Source organism: Microcebus murinus, chromosome 4 (genome assembly GCF_040939455.1).
Source record: "Microcebus murinus isolate Inina chromosome 4, M.murinus_Inina_mat1.0, whole genome shotgun sequence".
NCBI classification, from domain to species: Eukaryota; Metazoa; Chordata; class Mammalia; order Primates; family Cheirogaleidae; genus Microcebus; species Microcebus murinus.
In genome coordinates this window covers 8,632,115-8,657,894 of record NC_134107.1, presented here as the reverse complement: position 1 = coordinate 8,657,894, position 25,780 = coordinate 8,632,115, and the positions used below count along the sequence as shown (strand labels likewise).

At 54.8% G+C, this 25,780-nt stretch overlaps 2 protein-coding genes and 1 long non-coding RNA gene across 22 annotated transcripts in view; 1 reads left to right on the top strand and 2 right to left on the bottom strand.

Annotated features, from left to right (window-relative positions):
- PPP6R3 (protein phosphatase 6 regulatory subunit 3) overlaps positions 1–9,138 on the bottom strand; it is a 147,789-nt gene extending 138,651 nt beyond the window's left edge. For 16 of the 18 annotated variants that reach the window (XM_012757457.3, XM_012757460.3, XM_012757468.3 and 13 more), the window contains exon 1: positions 9,024–9,138. The gene's annotated coding sequence lies outside the window, so the exon portion shown is untranslated. The remainder of the gene's footprint in view (positions 1–9,023) is intronic. The other 2 variants (XM_076001699.1, XM_012757456.3) reach the window with 1 other exon arrangement.
- LOC142870570 (uncharacterized) lies at positions 8,341–15,654 on the top strand. 2 transcript variants are annotated; one of them, XR_012918898.1, is made up of 3 exons: positions 8,341–8,428; positions 10,019–10,322; positions 14,754–15,654. It is a non-coding gene; the product is annotated as an uncharacterized LOC142870570 (long non-coding RNA). The 2 variants fall into 2 exon arrangements; XR_012918899.1 differs by lacking the exon at positions 8,341–8,428 and adding an exon at positions 9,131–9,647.
- Positions 15,655–15,671: 17 nt separating this feature from the next.
- Positions 15,672–25,780, bottom strand: part of LRP5 (LDL receptor related protein 5) — a 105,446-nt gene continuing 95,337 nt past the window's right edge. Inside the window, exons 18-23 of one of the 2 annotated variants that reach the window (XM_076001696.1) lie at positions 25,511–25,747; positions 24,246–24,356; positions 22,662–22,898; positions 21,576–21,715; positions 17,762–17,859; positions 15,672–16,134 (exon numbers count right to left, since the gene is read on the bottom strand). In XM_076001696.1, the coding sequence (XP_075857811.1) occupies positions 15,873–16,134; positions 17,762–17,859; positions 21,576–21,715; positions 22,662–22,898; positions 24,246–24,356; positions 25,511–25,747 (1,085 nt within the window). In that variant the 3' untranslated portion in view covers positions 15,672–15,872. The remainder of the gene's footprint in view (positions 16,135–17,761; positions 17,860–21,575; positions 21,716–22,661; positions 22,899–24,245; positions 24,357–25,510; positions 25,748–25,780) is intronic. The other variant, XM_076001697.1, reaches the window with a different exon arrangement.

Genomic DNA, 25,780 nt, shown 5'->3' with positions numbered 1-25,780 from the left:
CTCCCTTACCTCCTTCTGTTCAAAGGCCCCTTATCAGAGTGGCCTAACCTGACCACTGTACCTCAATCTGCAAACAGCCCCCTCACCCATGCACCCACTTCCCCGCTTTGCTTTTCTCTCTGCTTGTATTACTATATGGCTACTGTATATTTTACTTATCTATTAACTGTCTTCCTGCACCAAAATGTAAGGTCCATAAGGGCAGGGACTTTCATTTCATCCCCTTCATTCACTACTAACATACCTGGCACTAGAACAGTGTCTAAGACATAAAAAGTACTCAAACATTTGAATAAATGGATCTCAAAATCAATGTGAGCGGGGAAAAAGAAAAGACAGAATAAAATGATTCAACTTACATAGTTTAAGGACATGTAAAACTGAAGTTATATAACGGTACATTCATAGGTGGCAGTATCACAAAGTAAGGCAGGAAAATGATACATGGGGGCAGTCAGAAAGAGGGAAATGGTCAGACGAGGGCGCACAGGGAGCCAAAGGTATGGCAACATTCTATTTCTGATGCTGGTTAGTGGGTATGCAATTGCCAGTTTTAATGTTTAATAATATCTATAAGCATACTAATATATACTCTTTCAATATATCTTATTAAAAGTTAAAATAAAAAATAGATTAGAGCAGGCACTGGCAAACTACATCCCAATGGCCAAATTCAGTCCTCTGCCTGTTTTTGTAAGTAAAGTTCTACTGGAAGACAGCCACCTTCATTTGTTTACATATTGGCTATGGCTGTTTTCACATTACAAAGGCAGAGTTGAGTAGTTGCAGAAATCTTTTAGCCTGCAAAGCCTAAACTATTAATATTTACTAACTAGTCCTTTACAGAAAAAATTTGCAGACCCTCAATACAGTTGTCTAGCTATAATGTGGAATTCATAAAGAAATTAAGTGCAAATCAAAAAGATCCAATCATCTGTTAACATACATTGATCCTTCAAGGCATATGTGATTATCCACAGTATGGTGAAAAAATATGGTTCTAAACATGTGAGACTCCACAGCAAATGAAACTACCTTTATAACGTCTTGGGTGCCAGAAAGAAACAGATTTTAAAGACGACTGTTTTAGAAAGCAAACTGCAAACCTCAAATTTATGATCTCTATTCTAGCCAAAGAAAGGATTATGTTATATCTGTTTTATTTACATAAATGTTCACATTATCACATTTTTGTACATGAGACAGATATAACATAATCCAACTTTGGAGGGAAAAAATATGCATATAAACACTAACTCTATAATATCCCCTCACCCCAAGCACCATAACCCTGTACTTCCCCAGAGCAGCTAGTCAGCTTTCAAAGCTCTATGATCCCATAATATTTCATTTCTCTCCTTCAGGTAATTCACTGTACCTTACAGTTGTTTCTGTCCTTATTTTTATTGTTATTGAAAAGAAGATCGATAACAATAATATAAATATTAATCTGTGCTGGACACTGTGCTAAACAGTTTCCATTTAATATTCATTTCACAAAAAAAGACACTATGGAACAGAGATGTCAGTTAGTACCAGGATCATACAGCTGGCAAAATGTGTGAGCCAGAATTCAGCTATTTTAGACTTTGTACACTCTTGACCACCACAATATAGTCTGAATTGAGGACACAGACCAGGTACTAATCTGTGAAAACTCCCTTAACAGCAAAATACCATGGCTGTGATAGGTGCCAAATAGTTTAAGTCCATCTAAGGGTATAATAAAGCAAGAACAAGACGGTCACAATGGAAGGGGGAAAGGGGGAGTCATTCAAAGAGTGTATCTCTATGTCAACAAAAGGAAACCAAGAGACACTGTCCCCTCATCTACTACATAGTGACAAAAAACTGACACCTACTGCCACCATAAGGAAACAATTCAGAAGCTAACTATTTATGCTTAACTCTCAGTGAGATCCAGCTGTGATGTCACTCTTGAAACAAATAGCACCTAAAATTGTGGCCTACTGGGGCCACCACAATGATAAACAATCACCAGGATCTGAGATTTCTCCACTGCCTCTGGGTCCATTCTTCCAAATGGCCTAAATTTTTCTCTAAGAATCAATGACCTCTAAGTTCTCTTCCAGTCCAAAACTATGACTTCTAATGAAAGGAAGCCCCAAACAACAAATCATGGCAAAACTAGTTAATTTTCCTTCTGCCACTGCCCCAATCTGGGAGCTGAAAGCCCAGCTAATTTCACCACCCAACCATGGAGCATGCCTTAGTGTAACCTGCCCTGATTAGGGTCTCAGAATGCAATGTGGTCACAGGCAAGCTATCCATTTTCTTTTTCTCAAAGTGTGTCTACCACCAGTATTCTTGCTCAGATTTACATCCAGGTAGAAAGAACCTCAGGTTCAAACTAGCAATCCCACACAACTTTCTCCAAGTTTGACTCAATCTTCAGTCATACTCTTATTTCTGCAGCCTTTTTAGTCCTGCTCTCCAATGTTCCTAAAAGCAATCTTTCATTCATCTTTCCTTTGGGCCATCAGATTTCATGGCAGTAAACCTCTGGGGTATACATATCATTTCAAATCAATATATACACCCACTATAAGAAATTTTGGAACTAATAATACGTAGTTTTCTCCACAGTTGCTGAGAAGTACAAAATCAGAGCCTCCTTATATGAAAAGATGTGAAAAGATGTTCAGAACCTACCAAACTTTAATTGTATAAATTCAGTCAACTTCTTCACCAGTACATCTAAAACAGGTCAACACTGACCAGCCTCTACTATGGTGGTAAACAGCCTCTACTAGGGGTAAAGCCAGCTCTTGGCCAAGTCTGTGATAATGAAAATGTCCTAGCTAGACATAGAGGTAAGAAGCATTTTCACATACTGCCAGATGCCCCTTTACTCGTTTCTTTACCACCTACCCAATCTATCTGGTATCCAGATGTCACTCTATAATCTTTCAAAAGCTGAAATAAACTGAGTATTGATCTGACTAGTAACTATCTTCCTTCCAGTAAAGCAGAACAGAGGGGGGTGGGAGGAAGAAAGGGGGCTCCCATGACAACTAAATCTAAGCCAAAGTCAAAAGGTCACAAAAACAAATCTCCAGGCAACCTAGATCCACACTGCAGCAGAAAAACAACAACAACAACAAACCATTCCCACTCAAAGCACATCCATTTCAAGGATGTTTCAAGATATTTAGCAAGAACCTACATCAAGCCTCTGATGAGCCTGGAACCACAGAGTCAGTGTTTCAAATTTGACTGATGAAAACCAGTATGTATGGGCTGGGCGTGGTGGTTTACGCCTATAATCCCAGCACTCTGGGAGGCCGAGGCGGGAGGATCACTCCAAGTCAGGAGTTCGAAACCAGCCTGAGCAAGAGCAAGACCCAATCTCTACTAAAAATAGAAATAAATTAATTGGCCAACTAAAAATATATAGAAAAAATTAGCCGGGCATGGTGGTGCATGCCTGTAGTCCCAGCTACTCGGGAGGCTGAGGCAGGAGGACTGCTTGAGCCCAGGAGCTGGAGGTTGCTATGAGCTAGGCTGACGCCACAGCACTCTACCCTGGGCAAGAGAGTGAGACTTTGTCTCAAAAAAAAAAAAAAAAAGCAAGAAAGAAAACCAACGTGTATGGAATAATAAATAATAAACATCAATCCTATCTGTCTTGACAAAACAGCTTCACCAGCATGGGAAGAATGGCATTGCTTTTTTTTTTTTTTGAGACAGTCTCACTTTGTTGCTCAGGGTAGAGTGAGTGCAGTGGTATCAGCCTAGCTCACAGCAACCTCAATCTCCTGGGTTCAAGCGATCCTACTGCCTCAGCCTCCCAAGTAGCTGGGACTACAGGCATGCACCACCATGCCTGGCTAATTTTTTGTATATATATTTTTAATTGGTCAATTAGTTTCTTTCTATTTTTAGGGCGGGGTCTCACTCAGGCTGGTTTCGAACTCCTGACCTTTAGTGATCCACCCACCTTGCCTCCCAGAGTGCTAGGATTACAGGCGTGAGCCACCCCAGCGCCAGCCCGGCCTGGCATTGCTTTTTTAAAAACCTCAAACTAAGGAGGCAAGTCAAGGTAAACATTTAGTACAAATGAGTAACAAAAGTATAACTATTTTATTCTTTTGCAAAACTTCTGAGCTCTCCACCACCCAAAGTTTAAACAAATAAGCCAACCAACTAGAAAACGGCTTTCCTCCAAAGCCTCTAAGAACTACTCACACATGTACAATTCTAACAAGCTTTGTCAACTGGTCTGTTTTGTAATTGCTTGCCTCTCCCTCTAGACAGCAAATCCTTAAGGGCCTGTTCACCAGTAAATCACTAATACAGTTCCTGGCAGAGTAAGGACTCAATATATTTGCTCATCAAATAAATGAAGATCAGAAGTAGATGGGGTCTCCTGTAGTAATCAACATAGCCACAGACTGAATTTCAGGGTCAAGAATCAGAAAATGCGTCTGTGATCTTCTGTCTTTTTTATGTCCAGATACTAACATTTAGTTGTTGAAATTTTGTATAAGTTTTCATACTAACATTCTTCCATTCAAGAAACTAGATAATCTAGATTTTAAGTATGCGCAAGAAAAAGATCTCTCCCCCTTCTCTCTAGCACTGCACCTCATCTCCCCAGGAGGTAAGAACACTCCCATTTGGACCCAGTGTCCAGGGCACAGAAGGGTCCCCTTAAAGGTTGAGCATACCATATGCCTCTCCTGCCCTGCAAGGGCAGAACTGGTAAACTGATCCAGAGCTAATTCTCTGGGAATAGGGAGGTCTTCATCAAAAAATAATTCTAAAAAAATTAAAAATAAAAAAAGTTGAAGCTGGCATCTCAAAACAACTGAGTTGATTGACAAAATGAGGGCAAAAGATACAAAACTCAAAATTTACAGTATTATAAGGTTATTCAGCACAGAAGCAAACTAAATAGGTAGGAATTCTGCTAAGATTCTGCATGATAAGGTAACGTATTTTCATGAGGTAAAGGTAAAAAAAAGTTTCTAAATTACTTTATGAAATCAATTTATTTAATATATTTTTTAAAAACTTCAGTCTTCAGACACCTGAAAAATTATGTTAAGTACACCATCTCTGCCCACTACTAATAATCTCCAATGCAGGATTTAGGTACTGCAAAGACAGAGTTCACAGATCACCAGAAGGATCCTTTAACTCATAAACCATCCCTAAAATCTATGGTCTAGAACAGTGGCTCCCAAACCCAGCTGCACGTCAGTATTGTCTAGGAAGTTTTTTTTTGTTTGTTTGTTTGTTTTTGAGACAGAGTCTCACTTTGTTGTCCAGGCTAGAGTGAGTGCCATGGCATCAGCCTAGCTCACAGCAACCTCAAACTCCTGGGCTCAAGCGATCCTACTACCTCAACATCCCAAGTAGCAAGGACTACAGGCATGTGCCACCATGCCCGGCTAATTTTTTCTATATATTTTTAGTTGGTCAATTAATTTCTTTCTATTTTTAGTAGAGGTCTCACTCAGGCTGGTCTTCAAACTCCTAACCTCGAGCAATCTGCCCTCCTCGGCCTCCCGCAGTGCTAGGATTACAGGTGTGAGCCACCACTCCTGGCCTAGGAAGCTTTTTAAAAATAGATTCTCAATCCCACCACAAATGTCCAAAAGTGGTGTCCAACATCCATGGTCTTAAAGTATATCAAATGATTCCAATGCAGGCCAGTCTAGCATTCATCTAGAGCAGGGTTTCTCAAACTCAACACTGTTGTTATCTGGGGCTGAATTATTTTGTTGTTTGGGAGGGCAAGTGTCCACAATGTAGGATGTTTAGCAGTATCCTTGGCCTCTATCCTCTAGAAGCACATTAGCCATCCCCAGAGGTGTGAGAAGCAAAAAAAAGTCTCCAGACTGCCAAATGTTTGGGGGAGTGGTCACCCCCAGCTGAGAATCCTTGATCTAGAATAAATCAAAACCGAATCATTTGAAGTTCTGTTAAGAAAGAAAGCCAGATGTGGTGGCTCACGCCTGTAATCTCAGCAACTCTGGAGGCCAAAGACAGGAGGACTGCTTGAGACTTGGAGTTCAAGACTAGCCTGGGCAATGCAGTGTGAGCACATCTCTAAAAACAATAAAAAATATTATTTTAGAGTATGGTGGGTGTGGTGGCACATGCTGTAGCTTTAATCCCAGCTACTCAGGCTGAGGCAGCAGGATCACCTGAGCCCAGGAGTTCAAGGCTGCAGTGAGGTATGATTACCACTGCACTCCAGCCTGGGTGACAGAGTTAGACTGTGTCTCTTAAAAAAAAAAAAAGAAAGAAAGAAAGAAAGGGAAGAAATATGAACACTGCTTAAAGCCAAGAGGCCTGGTCTATTTTTCAGCACATCCTGAGAAAAACTAGCTAACACTACTTAGCCAATGGGGCTTAGATCTTGACTCATAAGGACCAAAGCAGACTCTTGTGCTTTTTATAATAAACTCAACACAGAGCTTTAGTTGAACAGACAGAGGAGCTTCACTCTCACTATCATTTACTCTTCTTAAGTGTAGAAAAATATTGTAAAAACTTTAGACCAATACACACACACACACACACACACACACACACACACACACACACACACAGGAGCTGCCTCTCAAATACCAAAAACATAAAACAGCAAGATACAAGTTTATCCTAGAAACAAACTGAATACTGATCCTGACAAACACTGTTTTAAGGAAGAGATGCTTGCTTGTAATAAGGACATTATCACATTTATCTTTATACCAAATAGATGCAAAAACTTAACTTAAAAAACTAAGCAACCTCACCCTATCTTAATTTTATTAATATTCATTTTCTGCTTAGCTACAGGCTGACTCTCAAATTCTCAATTAGTTGATTGAAAATACCAATTTTTTGTTCATTTAATTTGGTTTTCCATACTTTACACAAAAGTTAAAGTCTTCTAAATCCAAAACGATCTTCTTCCCGTCCTTAAGTTCCACCAGCAAGATGCTTATTTCTACATAAGACTAAGTCTGTCAAAATACACTTCCCCAGAGCAACAAAGCAAGCCAAGTCCCAAGCAAATACAGTAATACCAAGGGAAGCGCAAGCATGGTTTCATGAACCATGGCGAACAGCACAGGGTAGGCCTTAAAAGACTGCATTTATGTATGAGTGAATAGCATTTTGTTAAATATTCCAGACTCCCTGACCAGACATAATGAAGTGCAGAATAGCTTCCAAAGCATTCATCCAGGACAACAGCTATTTCCCAAACTATCTTTGCTGAAGTATATCAAAATACACAGTATCCTTTCAATCTTCAATAACAACCAGGAGTACACTAAGAAACCCTCAAGTTATGGATTTGGGGGCCAATCAAACCCATGAAGTAGTAGCCAAAAGTACATGAGTAACAGAGTCCTACTTAACAGAGTCCTGATGGACTTTTCTGTATTTAACCTCGTTTAAACAAAACATTCTGAGGTAACACCACTAATTAATTACTCTATCAAATGTATGTAATTAAATGAATATTCAACAACTTTACTCCTGAAAAAATAATTTCCAGTTCACTTTATCAGCCCAAGTAACTCTTAAATACACAAAGCTTTCTAAAAAGTCACCAAGACACAGGGCTTAAACACTCATTTGACTTCTCAATAGTATCCAAACACTTAAAAATCGAATTTAAATTAGTAACAATAGCCACTAATTACTAAGCTGTTTCTATGTGCCAAGCACGGTTCTATCTGCTTTACATGCATTAACTCATTTGTCCTAACAAATTTACGGGGTAGACGCTATTATGATTCCCATATTACAGAGGAAACAGACTAACTTGCCCAAGGTCACAGAGCTAGAAAGTGGTCAAGTCAAGATCTGAATCCAGGCAGTTTTAACTCCAGAGTAAAGAAAACTCAACCACCACCACAAACTAGGTATCACACATTTGCTGAGGCACATTTCAATGGCTGGAAATCTGGAGTCCCTATTGATGCCTATCTACAACATGACCTTGAAGACAAAATCAAAGTAAACTTCACACTCTAAAAGTGGAACAGTATCAACATTAACAAGTGCTGTGAGAATGAAAGGAAACAACTACCAGGCCCACTCTCCCATAAACGCAAAACATCCCTCCCCACAGAGAAAATGTTAAGTACAAGAAAAATGACATTTTAAGGCATGAGGTTGAAACGTTAGGGCAGGAGATACAGCCAAGGACTCGTTCCGTCCACCTACAACTGAAAGCCCAAGATGTGGTGAAAGCAAGCAAGCCCTCAGGAAGAAACACCTCCAAGTTAAGAGAGAACGGGCTTCTTTAAGAGGGAGGTACTTTAAGCCCCACGAAGGACCACCTCTCTGGCTCCAGTACACCGGGGAGGCAGCATTTGAGCCCAAGTCTACGTCCGAGGCACAGCACCGGAGTTGAAAAGATCACCGGGCAGGCTACTGAAAGACTCCGAACTGGTTTGTGCGTATTCTGATGACTCTGCGGCGAATTAACAGAAACCCACAAAACTTGTTTCCCGGAGAAGAGTCCAACAATGGCCTTCAGGAACCTCTACGAGTTGCTGCCTCAACTTGATACGCTCCCCGAGGCCCCAGAGAAGTTGTCCGGGAGCCGGCCGCCAGGAGGCCCGGCGGGAGCGGGGCCGGAGCCCGAGCCGGGGCGGTGGGCGACGCCGCGGGCTGCGGCTGGCGGGGCGGAAAGGCTGGAGCCGGAGCCCGGGCAGGGGCGCGTCTCGCCGGCCCGCCCCGCCGCCAAGCAAGGCCGCGGACGTCAGCGCGGAGCAAAGTTCGCCGCCCGGGCCGCATCCCGCCGCCGGCGCCCGGGCCGCCGGGCCCCGAGCTGACAGGAGCGAGCGGGGAGCGGCCGGGAGGGACAGGGCGCCGCGCCTCCCGGGCCCGCGGAGCAGCGAATTCCGGGGGGGAGGGGAGAGGGGACGGGACGCTCTCTCCCCGCGCCGCCGAGGCCCAGGCGGAGCGGCCCCGCCGCCCGCCCGCCCGCCCGCCCGCGCGCCCGGCGCACCCCGCGCTGCGGCCTGCCCCGCCGCCCCCCTCATTACCTGAAGGTGCCCACAACCCGCCGCTAGTTGCGCTCAGGCGGGAAACGCGCTCACCGACACCATCAGCCAAGCGCCCAAAATGGCGGACGTATCAAGCAGGCCTTGAGTTCTTCCCCCCTCCCTCCGGCCACCTCGCAGCCAATCGTGACCCGCCCCTGCCCCCAGCGCCACGCTCATTGGACTCCCTCGTTCGCCCCCTGCAACCTATTGGATCGCCCAGCGGCTCCCTTGCATACACTCCGATTGGCTCACAGGCCTAGTCAGTCAAGCGCGAGGGGCGCGTTCTTTTCCCATGGACTTGAAGGATCCGGAACCTCTAGGACCCGGAGACTGAGAAACAAATCAGAAACCGGGAGAAACCTAGTTGGGTCCCCCTACACCGTAGCAACAGCAGGGCGTCTGCTTGACGGACGCTTCAGACCACCAATCCAAGTGGCCAATGCTTTTTAAGCTATATTGAGCCAAACCAATCATGGCCATGGAGCCGGAGCTGCAAGGAAACCAATGGGGTAGCGGGACGGCCGGCCTGGCGGAGCGGAGGGCCTCGAGGAAACCGGTGATGACGTGTGCCACAATGCGTGCTGGCGGCGGAAGTGGGCCCTAGCTGGGGAATTAGCTCAAATGGTAGAGCGCTCGCTTAGCATGTGAGAGGTAGCGGGATTGATGCCCGCATTCTCCACAGCTGGATTTTGTGAGAGGGGTCGCTGGTCGTGGCCCCTTTACCCGAATAATCGGGTGGCTGCGCCAGAAGTGGGAGTTCAAGATGAGGAGTCCCTGAGTGTCCCTATCTGTGATCCACTAGTTAGAAGAAAGATAAATGCGCTTGTCGAGGGGAAGGGGGCACCCCTTTTGTCTTGGGGGGCAGGATTCACACACCAGCTTCCTAATGCCCGTCTGGGCTCCCCCTTCCGCGCCCCCGCCTGTCGGGGACACCAAGATAGCCCACCTTGTGCCTCCCCACTAATAACCGACTTTATCTCCACATGGATTCGCAGCGCCTTTCGGGGCCCGTGGAAACCGACACCGGGGCAGAAGTTAGGAGCAGCCGGCGGGGAAAGGACACACCGGGCCAGCCTCCGGGGACAGGCGACGGAAGCGGGAGCTGAGGCTGCTGCAGACCCGCACACCTGGGGTGCGCCTTTGCAGAGCGCCAGGTATGTGCCCGCGCTGCGGCCCCTGGGAAACGCGAGGTGACAGACAGTAAGCTAAACAGCCACTTCACTCCCGGGACAGAGAGGACTGAGGCGTGAGCTCTTGGGCCGAGCTGTCAGCGAGGGAAACCAGCACCGAGACCCCAAGGTGAGGTTTGGGGCACTGGAGAGGCAGGTGTCTCCCACGCTGGCTCCAGTGGCGCTGGCGTGGTCAGGGACAGGCACTCCTGCTCAAAGAGGACACAGCATGGCTACCGTGTGGCTTCCCCAGACCCCCGGGGAAAAGTGGCAGGGCTGGGCCCCTGGGGATGGAGGGAATGGGGGTAGGACCTGCCGAGGTGGGCACCTGGCTGCCTTCCGGCAGCTCAGCGTCCTTCTGCACCCCCAGCCCCACCCTTGCGCAGCCTGCAGTCGGCCGCCCCCACCTCGCTGGGCCTGGGCGCTGGGTCCCTGGGCGAGTGCACCCGCCGCCCCCCAGCAGAGCCTGTCTCTGGAGGAGATTCTCTAGAAGGAATGCGTTGCCCTTAGTTCCAGAACAGCAGCATCACCCCCACTTAGGGGTGGGGGACCTGCGGCCTCCTCACTTCAAGATTGTTCTTTTGTAAGCACCAGAGAAGGCAAGAAAAGCTCCATCTTTCTCTGCTTGCACCCCTTTTAATAAAAGGATTTGTTCTATAAAGTTGGGATTCTGTCAAAAGGCCACACTCACTCACGGACCTAGAAGGTCACAGATGGCCTTAAGGCCCCAGGTTCCCCACCCCAGTTTGACCCTCTGTATCTGCAGGTTCCATATCCAGGGATTCAACCAACCCCAGATCAAAAATACTTGACAAAAAAATAAAAACAATACACCTGGCATGGTGGCACACGCCTGTTATCCCAGCTACTCAGGAGGCTGAGGTGAGAGGATCACTTGAGGCCAGGAGTTCGAGACCAGTTCAGTAAGACCCTCATCTCAAAAATAAATAAGTAAATAAATAACAATACAATAAAAACAGCCAGTTGTTTAATACAGTATAGCAACTATTTACATAGCATTTACACTGTGTTAGGTATTATAAGTAACCTAGAGATGATTTAGAGCAGGGGTCCTCAAACTTTTTAAACAGGGGGCCAGTTCACTGTCCCTCAGACCGTTGGAGAGTGCGCGCTGTGGGCGGGCCCGGGGTGAGTCGGCTGCTGAGCAGGACAGGCAGCTGCGGCAAAAACCCCCGGAGGGCTGGATAAATGTCCTCAGCGGCCCGCATGTGGCCCGAGGGCTGTAGTTTGAGGACGCCTGATTTAGAGTATACAGGAGGATGTGTGTAGGGTATATGCACGTATAGTCATGCACTGAGTGAGGGTGGTTCAGCAGTGATGGAAGCCATGTGTGACAGTGGTCTTGTAAGATTATACCGTACTTTTCCTGTACTGTGTCTCTGCTGAGGTGTGTTTAGATACACAACTATCTGCCACCGTGTGCCTGTGCCTACAGGATTCCGTAGTGACGTGCTGCATGTTCTGCCATCTAGGCTGGTGTAAGTGCACTCTAGGTTATTCACACAACGGTTAAATTGCCTAACAATGCCTTTCTCGGAACATATCCCCAGCATTAAGTGGCACAGGACTGGACTATGCTATTCATTCATTCATTCATTCATTCATTCATTTGAGACAGAGTCTCACTCTGTTGCCGGGCTAGAGTGCTGTGGCGTCAGCCTCGCTCACAGCAACCTCAAACTCCTGGGCTCAAGCGATCCTCCTGCCTCAGCCTCCCGAGTAGCTGGGACTACAGGCATGCACCACCATGCCCGGCTAATTTTTTCTATATATTTTTAGTTGGCCAATTAATTTCTTTCTATTTATAGTAGAGACGGGGTCTCGCTCTTGCTCAGGCTGGTCTTGAACTCCTAAGTTCAAACGACCCATACGCCTCGGCCTCCCAGAGTGCTAGGATTACAGGTGTGTACACCATTTTATATAAGGGACTTGAGCATCCTGGGGGGCCTACAGCCAATCTCCCACGGATACAGAGGGACGACTGTACCTGCCAAGCTGTGCCCGTGCTGTGAAAGGTCCCGGCCTCTAGGGAGGCGGCAAACCAGGGCAGGTGTTGCTCACACTGACCTGCTCAGAGAAGCGAGAAGCCTTGCCCAAGGCCACACGGCCAGTGGGGAGCACAGGCCAGGGTGCAACCAGCAGGGGTGCTTGGGCAGAGGGTTAGGGAGGGGCCCGTAGGCAGGTAGCTGGGGCAGGGGGGAGGGCGTGCCGGGGAGTGAGCACTTGGCGAGGACAGGGTCAGGGTGCCCACGGGGGAATTGCAGAGGTGGAAGGCAGGCAGGGACACTTGGGGTCTGTGCTCAGAACCTGGGAGCCAAGGCAGGAGAAGGGTGGCCCACACATTAGAAAGGACAGGCTGAAGCAAGGGCGGCAAGCAGCGGCAGTAGCACAGGGTCAGCAGGGACGCCCAGGGGCTGGACTAAGGAGCCCGCAGAGTCCCCCGACAGGCTCCTTCCCATAGGGAGGCTGGGCCATCAGCAGGAGGGGAAAGAGGTAGAGGTATGGGAATCTGAGAGAAGACCCCAAGAGGAGGGGGTTCCTTCGTGGGGCCACAGCCTCTGATCTGAGAGCCAGGTCCAAGAGGTGGTCCCCGTACAGTGAAGATCTAGCCACATGACCCAAGAGAAGGAACCCTGCAGAGGCTGAGTGGGACCCAAGCCCCACCCAATTTCCTGACCACCCAGATTTCTCAGGGACAAGACCTCCCACATTAACTACACCCAGGTCCCCGGTGGGCTGGCCGGCAGGGGAAATGCCCAAGACCTGGCCACGTGGACTTTGTTCAACAGGCAGGGAGGGAGAGGTGCTGCGGCAGTGGCCGGGGCAGGCAGGAAGCTCCCACACCCATCCTGGGAGGGGCAGGGTGTGGCTGAGCTGAGGAAAGGGCCCCTTCTGCTGGGGTTGGCTGGGAGGGAGCCCATTACAGGGCTCTGTGAGGGAAACATGGGGTGACAGAGACTTGGGGAGTAGTGGCTGTCACTGCAGAGGGGGAGGGTTTGCAGGGAAGATGGAAGCCCTTTTGGCCACATCAAGTAGCACCTGGTAGGCAGTTAGTAACATTTATTGGATAAAGGAATGATTAAATGAATGAAAACAATTCTGGCCTTACTTCTTTTTATCCAAGCCTCAGTTTCCTCAACTACATATATCTACCTAGCTGGGCTGTTGTGAAGTTTAAATAAGCCAGGTTAATTTCACCCCCTCACTGAAGACACAGCTCAGACAGGGCCTCCTCCAGGAAGCCCTCCCTGCCTTCCCATCTGAATACGATGCCCTGTCTGGCTCCAGGGCCTCTCAGTCCTAGGCTTCCCCCGTGGCTTTGGAAACTGCCCCGCATCTCTGGATTTGGAGCGCGTTCAAGGGAAGGGCCACACCTGACTTACATGCTGGGTCTCCATGCGTGTAAGTGGCTTAAGTGCAAGGCTCTACATGCAGTAGGTGCTTACTGGAAGCTAATGGATTTACTTGGCATGTAGTAGGCGGCCTAGAGTTTGGCTCCTCACTCCCCCTAGCCAACGGTGTGGGCAGGAAGGGTCCAGCAGAGAGGCCTCTGAACACCGGGACGGCACGCCTAGCCATGCCATGGCTCTAGGGAAGGTGGGGGAGGCGACTCATGCAGAGGGTGACCCGCCCTTCCCGGGCCCACACAGGTGCCAGGGCCAGCAGCCCAGGCCACTCCTTCCCTGACCCCTGGCAGGCACTGTCGGACGGGATGTCTGGCTGGGCAGAGTAGGGGCGCTCATGGGGGACCCCTCATGATGCAGCTGCTGCTTCTGAGTCAAAATTGGCCTCCACTGGGTTATCCAGGTTGACACCTGTGCCGTCACAAGCACCTCGGGGTGTGTGGCCCAATCTGGCAGATCAGGAACCCTGAGTGCTTGGGAGTCCAGCGCCCCGCAGGCAGCTCTGCGGCAGGTGGCAGGAGACCCAGTCTTGGGGCCTAGGCGCTTGGGTGCCCCTCTGGCTCTGCTGGTCTTAACAGTGTGACCTTGTCTGTCTCTTCTCCAAGCTTTGATAGTAGGTCACAGCTTCCCATTGCCAAGGACCTGCTACTGGAGACGTTAGTTCACGGAATCCTCACCAGGGCCGCTCGGCACCAGATGGGCCGGGTGGGTGCAGCGCCTGTCTGCACAGGGCCCGGGGCGTAGGTCCCCACCCGTCGTCTGCTCTCCGTGCTGGCAAGTCGGCCGTCTCCATCGCTGCTAGTGCTGACCCCTCGCCTCAGGGGACTCCTGGGCAGTCGGGGCAGGGGTGGCGACTCCCGAGGGTGTGTCACACATTCCTCGGCTGTCCCCTGTGGAGCGGTCATCAGGGTCCCCCGAGTGTTTCGGGGGTCCTCCCACTGTGGAGGACATCCAGCAGTTGGTTGTGCACAAGACTCCCCTGCTGGTCTTGGGTCATTTTCGGAGTCCCGTTGGGAAGCCTGGAGGCGCACTCGAAGCATTTCTTCCAGATGCTTGTATTTTTCTTTCTTTTTTTTTTTTTTCTTTTTTTTCAGTGCCCATAACTCATTGAATTTTTTTTTTTTTTTTGGAGACAGGTTCTTGCTCTGTCGGCCAGGCTGGAGTCCAGTGGCATCATCACAGCTCATTCTTGGCCTCAAGCGATCCTCCTGCCTCAGCCTCCCAGAGTGCTGGGATCTAGGCTTGAGCCGGTGCGTCCAGCCCTGTAATTTCATCCTTAAGTCGAGTTGCACTCAGCAAGGAGCTCACCTGCCTCCACATTCTCACTGGGCTCAGAACCTCCCAGGCTGATGCTCTCTCTGCGCATTTCCTCCCCGCCCTCTGAAGACAGCAGCTGCTAGCCTGGCTTTCGGGAGCCCTGCGTCCTCAGCACTCGACTCCTGTCTCCTTCCACAGTCTAGGGACGCCCTGGGGGCCGGGCCTCTGCCTGTCTTCTGCAGCACCGCCCACCCGGGGTGGGGCACAGCAGGCCTCAGGCCTTGCCTGCCGACTGCCCCACCGGGACCGAGGACCCAGGGTCCATTCCTCCCAGGGCAAGTGCAGCTCAGCACAGGGGGCTCAGCAGCCCACCCAGGGGGGTCGGCACAGAGGCAGCCCCTGCTCTTGCGATGGGCAGCAGCCCTGGGCCGGCACACAAGCGGTCACAGGGCAGCCAGGACTGGCCTGGGAACAGCCCAAAGCCCAGGCACATCATCTGCAGGCCCCGCACAAGGTGAAGATGCAGGACCCTTTCTCCAACGTTGCTAAGACTTTGAGGACAGCAACGGCAGAGCCATCCACACGTCCCTGCAGCCTGGCCTGTCTTCCGGGCCAAGGACACCTCCTAGGAGCATGCCAGCCCCTGCGGAGGTCCCAGCCCTTCCCTGGGGGAACCTGACAGAGGGACCCTCACGCAGGAAAAGCTGAGGGCGCTGACCTCAGTCCCGGGGTCAGCGTTTGCTCCACAGGGACACGCAACTTGAACGCACACAGTGCACAAAAGAATGGCAGTTAGGTTTTAAAAAAATTAAGTTTATAAATATTTCTCCACTGTACAAAGTTTTCCCAGCCCTGCCCACCCCATCACTGTTCACATTTCTTGCGTTTTTAAAATCCCAATTATATTTATTTCTTAAATCATAAAATATATTTTTTTCTTTGTTCATATTTAAAACTATTTACAGGGGCGCAGAGAGGCCAGGGTGGCCCGGCCAAGGTCAGGACGAGTCCGTGCAGGGGGACGGAGGGGGCGGGAAGAGGTGGAAATAGCTCCGCTCCGTGGCGGGCGAGGGCGGGCAGCTGTCCTCCGCCGACAGGTACTGGCTGTGGGGCGTGGGTGGGGGCGGGTAGGGGTCTGAGTCCGAGTTCAAATCCAGGTAGTACTTGCTGGCCTTCCAGCGGCTGGCGCTGTAGTCACTGTCACACACGTCCGTGCTGCAGGGCGTGGTCGGGGGAGCCACGCCACGGACGATGTAGGGCCTGCAAGAGACAAACGCGGCGAGGAGTAGGGCCGGGGCTCAGGGGCCCCTGTGCACGTCCGCTCTGCTGGGCGCAGGGGCCCGGAGCTACGGACGGGAAAGCCCTGAGCTGGGACCCAACCTGCTGTGTGGCCTGGGCTCGTCATGCACCCTCTCTGAGCCTCAACATCCCTGCCTGTAACGTGGGCGTGTCTGCACCTCCACCTTGGGGCTGCCATGCCCAGGCCCCGGCGGGTTGCTCTCTGCAGCCTGCCTAGGTGACTGCGGGCAGTAATGTGCGTGACCTCTCTGAGCTTCAGTTTCTCGCTGATAAAAAGGGGGCATGAAGCAGTGCCCATTTAAAGGGGGCCTGTGAGGAGTAAAGGAGATTCTGCATGGAAAGTGCTAGAAACAGTTCCCAACTCTTCCTAGAAGGTGCTCCTAGAAGGCAGCCATGGACCATACTCTCACACCGTAAACGTTGGAGACCGACGGGCCTGGAATGGTCCCAGCTAGGGTTAAAGCGACCTGATTCTGGAATGCCCGTCTTCCAGGGGCTGCCAGCACCCCGCTGCGGCCCAGGATCCCGAGTCAAGCCGCACAGCCCGCGTCCAGGCTGGGATCGCGGTGGGTTTTACCAGTCCCGCCCCAGCACATGGGGCTCACAGTGGGCGGGAAGGTGGAGCCCACACCTGGTGACCCCAGCTGCTGAGACGTCAGACCGTGGGGAGGGAAGACGTCTCAGCGGTGGGGCCCAGGGCAGGGTGGCATGAGCACAGGCACAAGGAGGGACAGGCGGGGCTGGCCTGCCTGGTGTGGATGTGACAGCTCTGGGGACGGTATCGGATGAGGCTGCTGTGACTGTGACAGCCCCAGGTGGGCCGCAGTGGCTGGATGTGGTGCTGAGGCACTAGGGGGCCACTGCAGGTCCTTGAGCAGGTGGTGACCCAATAGGAGGGGCTGGAAACCGAGGTTGGCCGCTGCCCAGGCCGCAGTTCCCAGAAGTTGCCACTAGGTGGCGGGCGGTGCCACGCTCAGAAGGCCCTGCGGCTCCCGGACCCAGGCCAGGGGTGCCAGAGTGCTGGCGGACCCAGCCACCCACCACTGCCCCTGCGGGGTGGCCCAGTACTGCTGGGGGATGTGACATGCTGGCTGAGACCACAGGGTTGAAGGTCAGGAGGATCACCCAGCTCTACCCCAGGCTCTGACCTGGACCCCACTTCCTGACATCCCAGGGAGGAGGGGCCTGTGACCCCAACGTGGGCACTGGTGTCAGGCCGGGCCAGGATCATCCTGAAACGGCCACGCCCTCGGGCTGGGAGCCGCACCAGCCCCCACATTCACATTCTATCCTACGAGGACTAAGGCACCCAGAGGGGGTGTCGATGGCCAGGGGCCACGGCCAGATGCAAGAGCACAGAGGGACGCTGGAGCCCAAGTCCTCGGCCTCCCCTGCAGTGGGACAACAGCGTGGGAACACCCCTGGTGGCACCTTCGGGGCCCACAGCTCAAAGCCGTGTCCTGGCCCACAAGTGCCCCTCCCAGGGCAGCAGGTGCCTCGGAGACCAAGAGGTGGGCTGGCCCCCCCCCAGGCTGGTCTGAGCCCACGTGGCCACGGCACCGGCAGGGCCCTGGCGGGGACTCCCTACCTGTACGGCCTGGCGGCGGCCGGAATGTTTGAAGAGTAGAACATGTCCACGTTGTACAGGGAGGGGTCCGTGGCGGGGGACGGCGGCGGGTTCAGGATCTGAGGAGAGCCAAGCAGGGGTGACTGGGGCCTCGCCCGCTGCGACTCCTCCCCCAGCCCGCCCTGCGCTGTCCTCACAGGGAGGGGCCCTGGCTGGGCCACGCTGCCCCCGCTTCCCAGGAGCCCTTTCCCGGCCCGGTTCTGGTCAGAGCGGTGAGACCTGCACGAGGAGGGAGGCAGCAGCACTCTGCCCTGGAGGTCGCTGCAGTGAGAGGCAGAGAACAGGGGCACTTTCGGCCCTGGTGACCTCACCCTCCCAGAGCCACCAGCCCTGCTGGCCAGCAGTGACCCCAGGCCCACGCCCAGACGCTCACCCATGGAGGCAGCACTTCGAGAAGGTCCCCCGACTCCTATGCCAGCCCCCGTCACAGCCAGCCTGACCGGCTGCAGCAGGAGATGCCCCGGCCCCGGCGTGCCCACCTGCACCAGGGAGCACCTGGCCAGGCTCCCCGGGGACTTCTCCGCTAACTCTCCTTCTGACTTTTACTCCCACACCTCCTGCCACCACCAGACAGTCTAACCCAGTAATGGCGTCCTTATTCCTAACACGCAGGAGGCGGCTCTGTGTCCCTGCTCAGCCCTGACGCACACACGGGGCTCACCACGCTGACGGAGGGGCTCTAGCCCCACTGCCAGAAAAAGGCACCCCCTTCTCAAGGGACTGTACTGCCACTTGCCCCCAAACTGCAACAGTAAGTAGATGAATCTGCCATGTGAAGGTGCCTCCCAGAGCCAGGCAGTGCACGGCGTCTCAGCCGGCTGGTGAGCCACAGCTACGCCTGTTCCACAAGGGCTGGATCTCCGCCCAGGGGGCTCTCCCTTGGGGGCGCGACCCCGGCCCACCCACCGTTCCTGAAGCCTTAGAGTTCTCTTTCCCTCTCCTTGGCCGATGCCCTGTCAATTCCAAGCCCTGTTAACGTGCCTACTCATTGAACTTCGTGTGTTCCCATTACCACGTGGTCTCTGTCTCCTGACTGCAGCCCACAGTACAAGTCACCTGGCAGCCACCAGCAAAGAGACAAGCGGACGCCTGTACATCTCACTGCATCCCAGGAGGTTCAAGGATTTAAACATAAAACAAAAAGCACAAGGACACTAAGAAAGAGAATGTGGAAGGGAGTTTTTTTATGATCAGAGTAGAGAAGGCCTTTCTGAGCATGACCAAAAGGACATCAGGCATCATAAAAGATTAACAATTTCATTGCATGAATGGCAAGACATACCATAACCCAAATCAAAAGACAAAAGCCCTGGGAAACAAACATCTTCAACACATATCCCAGGCAATGGGCCAATTTCCTTAGCATCTCTGCATCTAAAGAGATCTTACCAACGAGTAGGGAAAGTATCAACAATCCAGTGTAAAAAGGACATGCACAGACCCTTCTAAGCAAAATAAAATGACAAATGTTCTTAAACACACACAAAAAAGATGTGCAATGCCATTCACCATAAAAGAAATACAGGCCAGGCTCCACGGCTCACACCTGTAGTCCTAGCCCTTTGGGAGGCCCAGGTGGGAGGATCCCTTGAACCCAGGAGTTGGAGGCTGCAATGAGCTGTGACCGCAGCACTGCGCCCCAGCCTGGGTGGGACAGCAACAGCCTGTCTCTAATAATTAATTAATTAACATTTAAGATTTCAACACGATTCCCTGCATTAGACTGGTGGAGAGAAGTCTGGCAGGGACAGGCTTGCCGTGTGGCCCTCTGCTGCGGGAAGACGGACTGTCCTCTGCGGAGGCCACTTGGCAAGAGCAGTCAGAGTGGCCGAGGCCCGGCCTTGCAGGGGGGACCCTGACACCGTCCGCATGGGCCCGGCCACACCCGACAAAGGGCACCGGTCAGCCACTAAGAACGGGACAGTGCTGCCTTGAAGCAGATCCAACCTGAGGGTGCAGGGGACGTGGGGTGTCTGGGGCCGTCGGGAGTAGGACGGCCGTGCTCCAGCACCTACAGGCAGGATGCCCAGGGCCGGCAGTTACCACTCGGTTCCTCACCCGCCTTGCTGCAAACCAGGGGTGACAGCAGCTCCTCCTAGAGACGTGTGCCACGCAGGGGCACGTGCAGCTGCCGGGCACCGCGGCGGCACTCGGTCAGTGCCGGCTTTCCTGTATCCTGACCGACGGGCAAGGCTGAGTGGTCCCTTGAGCTCCCCCCTTTTGGGATTTCACAAGCACAAATGTAAAACCAGTAACATATGAGTAAGGTCAAAGGATCACCCCCGCGTCCTGCGGTGACACCGCGCTGGCGCAGTTGGGCAAGACGCTCCCACTGGAGGAAACCGGGCAGGCGGCAGACAAACCCGTCCAAAATCTACTGCGCAAAATCTACCATTATCTGTTTGCAGGGGAAATAAAGTCCACACTCTTGTGTATTGTGTAGGTCCGGATCACCCCCTGGGAGGACAGAGAAACCCACCACGGGACACGCCTCCGGGGGTCCTGCTTGGCGCGAGGGTGGGGCCTCTTCCGACTGCACGCTCTCCGGTGCCTTTTGAATTTTGTGCCACAAATACGTATTACTTTGCTAATTTAAAAATAGCCGGCTCCATGCACAGTTTCTTTTAGGGACGATAAAAACATTCTAAAATTACCCGTGGTGAGGGTGGCACATATCTGCGAATGCACCAAAGCCCATGAGTTGTGCACTCCAGTGGGCTACGGTTAAACCATCAAGCGTCTAGACACAGAGCTGGCTGGTCCGTGTCTTCTCTTACTATCTCGTGAGACCCCCACCGCTCCCCACAGAGAAGTCGCTCTCCCGAGCCTCCTGGTGCATGCCCTAGGGCGAGGGGAGCTGCTTCCTGGAGCAAACCTGGCCTTACGGGGTCCTGGTGCTCAGCTGGTTAGGTGTGCTGAGAAGAATGGTGTGAGTTTTCTAACCTCTGGCTCCAGGCTTTGTCCCTAAACAGCCAGGCCCTGGGGCCTCCAGGAAACTCAGTTCCTGCCCAGCAAACCACAGATAACCCTCTTCTCCCTCTTCTGCACGCCCCCTGCCTGCCAGGCCTGCCAGGGGCAGGTGCCCTACGGAGGAGGGAACACCCCAGACGTCGGGGACACCCAGAAAGAAGGGCACGAAGGACCAGCCCTGCGAGGCGGGTTCACGGGGGAGACCCCAGGGGAAGCGTAGGGGGTTGTCCTCACCTTAGAAGGGCACACGGCTGTAGGACTGGGGTTTGGGGGGGAATTAAAAGTGAACAAAGCGCGTCAAGTCAGACCCCAGTGTTGACACGCGCTGGCCCCGGCGCCTCGGGCTGACCTCCCAGAGCCGGAGGGCATCAGAGCTGCAGCCGTTTTAGGGTCAGCCCTCGCCCGCTCCGCTGCCCACAAGCAGCACCTGCGTCCATCCTTCAGAAAACAATCCAGCCATTTCCTGGGACTCAGCAAAGCCTGGGCGAGACAACAGGGCGCGCCGCGGCAGAGCTGCGCAGGGCGACAGGCACAGCCGCAGGGGCCGGCAGAGCAGAGACCGCCCGGCGGACTGCGGGTGAGACTCAGCCTTATCTTTTCCTGTCGCTTTCGGATCACCCGCACGAACGAGGATTACCCTCTTCTAAGTGGAAAACAAGGTCACCGAGGAAAAAACCGAAGGGGTCCGGAGAGGGAGGAAGGCAAGCTCCCGCACCGTGCTCTAGTCACCCGCTCTGGAAACCCCGGCCAGCAGTGACGGTGACGGCCCGCTGGGCCACCCGCCCTCCCTGCCCGCGCCACTCACCGGGGGGTACAGCGTGGCCTTCGTGCTGGACGAGCTGCTGGACGAGGCCCCGGTGACGTGGTTGCGGTCGTAGAGGGGCACCCCGCCCCGGCCCCCCATCAGGCTCACGGAGCTCATCACGGACTTCCCACACGAGATGCCTGGGGGGAGGGGACCAGTGGCTCAGCGGCCTGGCCGCCCACAGACACACTGCTTCCTCCCGGCCCCTGCACCCCCCGCAGGCCTCGCTGGCCACAGCCACGCCAGCTGGCTCACGTCACGTGGGCAGACGCCCAGCACCTGCCCTGGGGCACGTGGGCCTGTGGGAAGGAACTCGGCAGGGCTGCGCTCAGAGCCTGCCAGGCACACATGGGCCCCGCCCTCTGGGGCAGCTGGGATGGTGACGGTGCCACCACCTGGGCCTCCAGGAGCTCCTGAGAAACCCTGATGATGACACCTCACCCCCCACGAGAACCAGGCCACATCTGCATCTGGACATCGGGGCCCAGAGAGGCTGACTTGGGGTGAGGGTGGGGCAGGGAGGGGCCCGGGGCAATGCCCAAGGTGGCCTTGGAGCCGTGGGGGCCCCTGCAGAGCTCTCAGCGACCTCCCCTTCCCAGACACACCGGCACCACGTGATGCGAACCAGCAAGGTCCAGCCCCGAGGCGCGGCCCCGGCTCTACACGCCTGACCTGCTGCGCCCGGGGCCCAGGCCACATGGCAACCGTAACCACACAGCCACAGCTCCTGGCTGCGCTTACGACAGAGCTGCTGCTGCAGGGAGCTGCCACTGCTCTATGGGGAGCCCAGCTGCCCCCATGGTCATTTCCAGGGGACGAGAGGACTAGAGGGTGACTCAGGACACATCCCACAGGAATACCGAGGGCGGGTCTAAGGACCCCTGCACCTCGGGAGCACGGGCTGCAGCACTGGCCTCCGAGCTGGGGCAAGGCCGGTGCTGGGACCGTCCCCGGGGTCTGCCACGTGCACACGGGGCCTGGGCACCCCGTCCACGCCCCGTCCCTGCGGGGTCTGCCACGTGCACACGGGGCCTGGGCACCCGTCCACGCCCCATCCCTGCAGGCCCTCCGCCTCGAGCTCCTCACCTGGGAAGGGCCCGTGCTGGGAGCCGCCCGCGGCTATGAAGTTGAGGGGCACATGGGGGGTCCCGCTGACGTACTCATGCGGGAAGGGCCCGTTGGCCCCCGCGTAGCGCTGGCACACCACGCGCTGGCAGACAAAGTAGACCCCGCCCATGACGAAGAGGGAGAGGATGATGCCGATGACCGGCCCGATGGCGCTGCTGTGGCCAGGGCTGTCGTCCGAGGGCGGCTTGGTGATTTCTGCCGGGCACAGAGGGGGAGGGGGTGGCCGACGTGAACCCCAGAGGAATGGGCCCTCCTGGGGGGCAGACACTATGTGCCCTGGGGGCTGCTCTGCCTGGGCCCAGCACCCACAGACAGAGGCCAGGGAGAGGCCGGGGGCTGGGCCTGGGCAGCCTTGCCCACCCCGGGGCCCACAGCCTCGCGGGAGCACCGTCCTCCTCCTCCTCCACCACCTCCTCCTGCTCCTCCGGGCCCCTGCCCAGCCTCCCCTCTGCCCCTCAACCAGTCTCCTTTGTCCAGGGGCCCTGGGTGGTGGCTGGAAGTGAGTGTGTCCCCACCGGCCCCATGTCCTGCAGCGAGGGAGCCCGGACCTGGGTTTGAGGAGCTGCCATCCGGCCACACGGTGGGGCGGGGGCCTCTGGGGACGGGTTTCCAGGCTCCAGACTCAACTTTGACAAGGCACACGCCCCTTCCCACGGGTGGCCCAGCGGCCATGAGCACAGTCAGCTACGCCCCTCCCGCAGGCCAGAACCCCGAAGGAGGGGGCAGGACACCTGCTGGCTCTGCTGACAAGGCTGACTGTGGGTGGGTATCACCCCCGACACTCGGGGCCCACAGGCCTGCTGAGGCCCAGGCACAGACCCAGTCAGCCTGGGAACCTGCCCAGCAGAGGCTCGGGGACCCCCGTGGGCCCCACTGCTGCCATCTGGCCCCAGGCCCCTCTTGAGATGGTGCCTGACCTGGGCTGGCATGAGGTGCAAAGCGTTCAGGGAGTCCCGGGGGCAACCTCCTCTCCACTCCCCCACCCCCAGACTCCTCACTCTCTGGCAGCCACAGGAGAAGAGCTCTCAGTCCAGGACCCTCTGCAGTGACACGGTGGCCATGTCCCCAGGCACGTCAACTCCTTCCTGTTTCCTATCTGGAACTCCAGCTCCCTTCCTGTCTGAATCAGACAGCCTTTCAAGAGCTACCACCTCCAGGAAGCCTTCCCTGATTGCCCTGGCCTCCCATACTCTACCTCCTTTATCCCTGAATGTGCAGGCTATGACACTAGATTGGGATGTGGGACATGTTGTGTATGTGTGGATGTCAGTGTGCATGAGTGCACGTGTGTGTCCACATGCGTGCACATCGCCCCTCCTCAGGCACAAGCTGCCGGGAAGCAGGACCGCCATGGCCTTCAGAGTAATCCCGCTGCCCAGCCGGGGACGCCCACAGAGCACAAGACCACACTCTCCCCTCCTGGCCACTGCCTCCTCCAAGGAACCTCCCCTCGGCCCCAGCCCCCCATGAGACCCTGCCTGGAAGGCAAACGTCTCCCCGGCCCCATCTCCGGCGTGGGGGGGGGTCCGGCGCGTGGCTCACCGCACATGAGCTCGTCGGAGCCGTCGATGCAGTCGGGGAAGGAGTCGCACTGCTGCTTGATGAGCACGCACTGGCCGCTGGCGCACCGGAACTGGTTGGGCAGGCAGATGGCTGCAAGGAGGGGCCGCGCACTCAGAGGCTGGGGTGCCCCCGCCCCACCACGTGGGCCCCAACACCCCAGGTCTGGGCTCCAAGCAAAGAGCAGGTGGATTGGGCCCATTCCTGGACCAGGTCAGGGGCAGTCAGGGCTGATCCCGCCTCCACTCTCCCATGGCCTATGCCACACCAGGGGAGGGACGAGACCTCAGTGTGCCTCTCGTCCCCCAGGAGGTATCTGTCAGGCGCCTACCCTGGGTCAGATCCACACGCCCCGAAGCCTGACAGACAGTCCTGCCCAAGGCTCTCCAGGTTACGGGGTGGGGCGGGGTGAGTGCCAACGAGGGGAACAGCCAGGAAGAGCCTCGGCTCCCAGAGTGGGTGGTGGGGGCAGTGGCAGGGCCCCAGCTGAGCTTGGAGAGGGGAGGCAGCCACGGCCTCTGGAGAGGGAGGAGAGCGAGGACCACACTGACCGCTGCCTGCGCCTCCCAGCGCCGGCCGGGCAGGAGCCGCAGCTCCATGAGGAAGGCAGCTGCCGTGGCCCGTCCCAGCCAACCTGCTGTCTAAGCTCCCCTCCTGTCCTGGCCCAGGAACCACAGACAAGGGGGCCCTGTCCTCGCTACGCCTGGGATGACTTCCTGGAAACCAACCAAGCAGGTCGTTTATAGAAGGAAAATTCAGAGCGGGCACAGAAGAGAGACGTTTCACTGTCAAGATCTCAAGGCGGATCCTGCCGGTCAGAGTGGGCCCAGGATGCGGAGGCAGATCTCCCTGTAACTCCTGGTTCGACGGGTTGCTAGAGACCACCCGGGGATGAGTGCTCCCCGCAGAAGGCTCAGCAGAGGACGACGCCCCTCTTGGGCTGGGATTTACCAGCATGTGAGCCACGGCACCTCCGGCCCACTCCCAGATTTGCCCTGGGTTTCCGCAAACTCTCCGGCGGATCCGGGAGGGCGAGGGCCCCGCTCTGCCTGCCTTCAGGTCAAACCACCCGGCGGGGCCGGACGGAGGTCCCGTCACAGAGTCTTTCCTCCTGGGGCCTAAAACCAACTTCTTTCCTTCGCAAGGTGCGGAGGACCGGGCGGTCTCTCCACGCGAAGGGCTTTCGGAGCCCCGGGTGCCGCGTCCGGGAGGGCAGGACAAGGGGCCGTGGCGGCGCAGGGCCTCACCGTCGCAGTCGGCCTCGTCGGAGCGGTCCTGGCAGTCAGCCTCGCCGTCGCAGCGCAGGCGCAGGTCCACGCACTGGCCCCGCGCGCAGGGGAACTGGGCGACCGAGCACACGGGGCAGCCCTCCTCGTCGCTCTGGTCGTCGCACTCGGGGAAGCCGTCACAGCGCCAGGCCCCGGGGATGCAGTCGATCTCCCCCGTGGCGCACGCAAACTGGTCGGGGGAGCAGGTGGGAGGCTCTGCGGGAGGACGGAGACCGTCACCCACGGTCC